At 38.8% G+C, this 2,499-nt stretch overlaps 1 protein-coding gene across 1 annotated transcript; it reads right to left on the bottom strand.

Moving 5' to 3' along the window:
• Window positions 1-364: 364 nt before the first annotated feature.
• On the bottom strand, window positions 365-2,063 carry LOC146730915 (uncharacterized). Its single transcript, XM_085493768.1, has one exon. The coding sequence runs from the start codon at window positions 2,061-2,063 to the stop codon at window positions 768-770; it is 1,296 nt and encodes a 431-aa protein (XP_085349894.1). The 3' UTR covers window positions 365-767.
• Between the last annotated feature and the right edge of the window lie 436 nt (window positions 2,064-2,499).

The raw sequence follows: 2,499 nt of genomic DNA, 5'->3' as shown, positions 1-2,499 counted from the left end.
ATTTATATTAGTTCAAACGCAACAACTATGCAACTTGTCTTCAATTAACGTGTCTTTTTGAATGTGGGTACTATGTGTTTCCAAATTAAAACGTATGTAAACAAAACATGATAGTATACCTTCAATTATTTAAATGTGCACAATGATATTGATGCATGCATGGCTTACTACCGGTGGCCATGAATTTACAGTTGATGTTATTAAAAGATTAATAAAATCCTACAATCGCTGATTCGTGATGTCAATGCAGCTGCTGCGAATTATTATCATATTCGCTTCATCAGCTTTGCAAAGCGGGTGATGTCAATGTTAATTTTTATTACCGGTATAATAAACAGTAATATACGCTCTTACCCACACCTCATTTACTTAGCGAGTGAATAAATAATGTATTTATTTATTAACATATTACATCAATAAACGTTAGACGAAAATGGCTGCCGTGGTCTCGTTGAGAGAAAGTTAGCCACGAGATTTGGTTTTGTCCTTCCCACCATGCACCGCAGAGTTTATGAATGTTATATGCCAGAAAGCAAGTACATTTGTAGTTATTTACATCAACACAGAGGTTTATTGAATGTTGTTATTTAAAGCGGCGGAGTCATTGTTAACAAACAAGCGCCTACCCATGAGCCTTTGCGTTTTGAGCGTGTGTTGTTATCGTCGCCTGGGACTCAATTCCCGCGCGTGCGCAGGTGACGACCCTCCCGCTTTAAAACAAAGATTACCAAATATTGTATATATATATATATATAACAATAACTACATCAACAACTAGTTTCAGGGAAGCCGAATAATTCGCTCAAATATGTGGTGCGCTGGTTACGTAGTTGTCGTTCTCGCTTCACAAAACTGGTCCACGATGAACAACTACTACCGATAAATAATACTGATCTCAGCGCCAATTCTTGTTCTATAAGAGAAAGAATATAATTATCTTCGTAGAGGAAAAGAAGTTTCTTATTTCCAGAGTCCATTATGGTCTGTCTGGGCGTATAAACGGTTATGCCTAACCCTCTCAGGTGAGTGATCAGATCCCAAGAGTCGGGCGGTGCTGCTAGATAGATACAACCAACATTAACACGAGTCATTGCCTTCTGTATTTGTTCGCCAATAAATGATCCAGTTTGGTTCAACTCGTGAAACAATTTGCATTCTTTACTTTTAATTGTGGGACACCACGTCTTCATGAAATCATCATTGACCCGCCAGTGCAATGCAATATAAGATGCACCGTTACAAATAACGGATTTAAACTCGTCTGCCATTCGTTGAATTGGAGTTGCTCTGACCATGTGTTCATCGATTTGTTTTCCTATTTTATAATACTCATCAATAGTAAGTGGTGACGTCATGTTCACAAACTCGTAATCAATTGTCAGTGGAGTATAGAAACCGAGGCAATTACTCTTGCTTGCGTTTATATATTTTTGGGCGCTTCCGTAATCAAATTTTGGAATAGTCCCCACGCCAGGAAGTGAAATACCTGTAGTGAAATTTAATCGCCTCCGAGTTTTTCTGTATTTATCTTCATAGTGTTCGTAGTCCGTTGGTTTGTTTATGAACGGTCTCCCGTGTACAATTCTGGCGACATCTCCATTGCAGTCATGGTAGAACTGTTCAATAGATACAACGGGCAGCAGTGTGCTCAGCGTAGCAACATCAAAAGTCTCGTTGAAGTGCCTCGTCTCTCTCTTCACAAGGAAATGGTTAAAAAACGGGCCTAAAACCAAAGTTCTCTTAAAGTGAATAGCAAATAGTATCGCGACTTTCAAACTTCTGTACTGATTATTCGGCCCTGTCCCGTATCGAAATATGGGAAAGAGGTACATTGGCATATCGGAGTCCACAGACTCCGGGGCAGGAATGTTTAACATTCCGTTCGCATCAATGGAATCCAGTTTGAGATCACTCAATGACATGTCCCCTCTAGGAAACTCACTTTGTCCATTCGTTGCAGATCGCCGCGTACTTGTAGACTCATCAGACACATTATTGGACAACACTACAAACGTGACAATAGAAGCAACTATGCAAACGCTGTACCTGACCAACATCCTCATGGTTCAACAGGAAATCCTGCATGTACTGGAATATTCTCACACAGATTGAAAATATACAAGGTTTTTATGTCAGCTTCAATGGTGTCTGCGGCTGCAAATGCCGAACATAGAAGAATTTGTATTCAGAAAACGATAACAGCTGATACGTTTTGCATCGAGAATACATGGAGTAAGTGATACAGAAACATCACCATGGATACATAATACGACACAGCCGATGTTCAGAATCGACTGTGTGTATTAAAGGAATTAAGCAGTGAACAATCGTAAAAATACATGCCAATGTGTCTATTTTCGACTTATATAGAAAGTCTTTTTTTTTAAATCGTAGTATATTATGCGAATTATTCTATTTAACAAAATAATGTCGATAACGTTCCATTCCGATCCCGGAGTGTCCCATTCATTGCATTTATCAAACATACATTTTAGTAAC

Source organism: Saccoglossus kowalevskii, chromosome 19 (assembly GCF_978046115.1).
Source record: "Saccoglossus kowalevskii chromosome 19, keSacKowa6.1, whole genome shotgun sequence".
NCBI classification, from domain to species: domain Eukaryota; kingdom Metazoa; phylum Hemichordata; class Enteropneusta; family Harrimaniidae; genus Saccoglossus; species Saccoglossus kowalevskii.
Note: the sequence above shows the minus strand (reverse complement) of the source record. Positions and strands in the feature narration are given on the sequence as shown.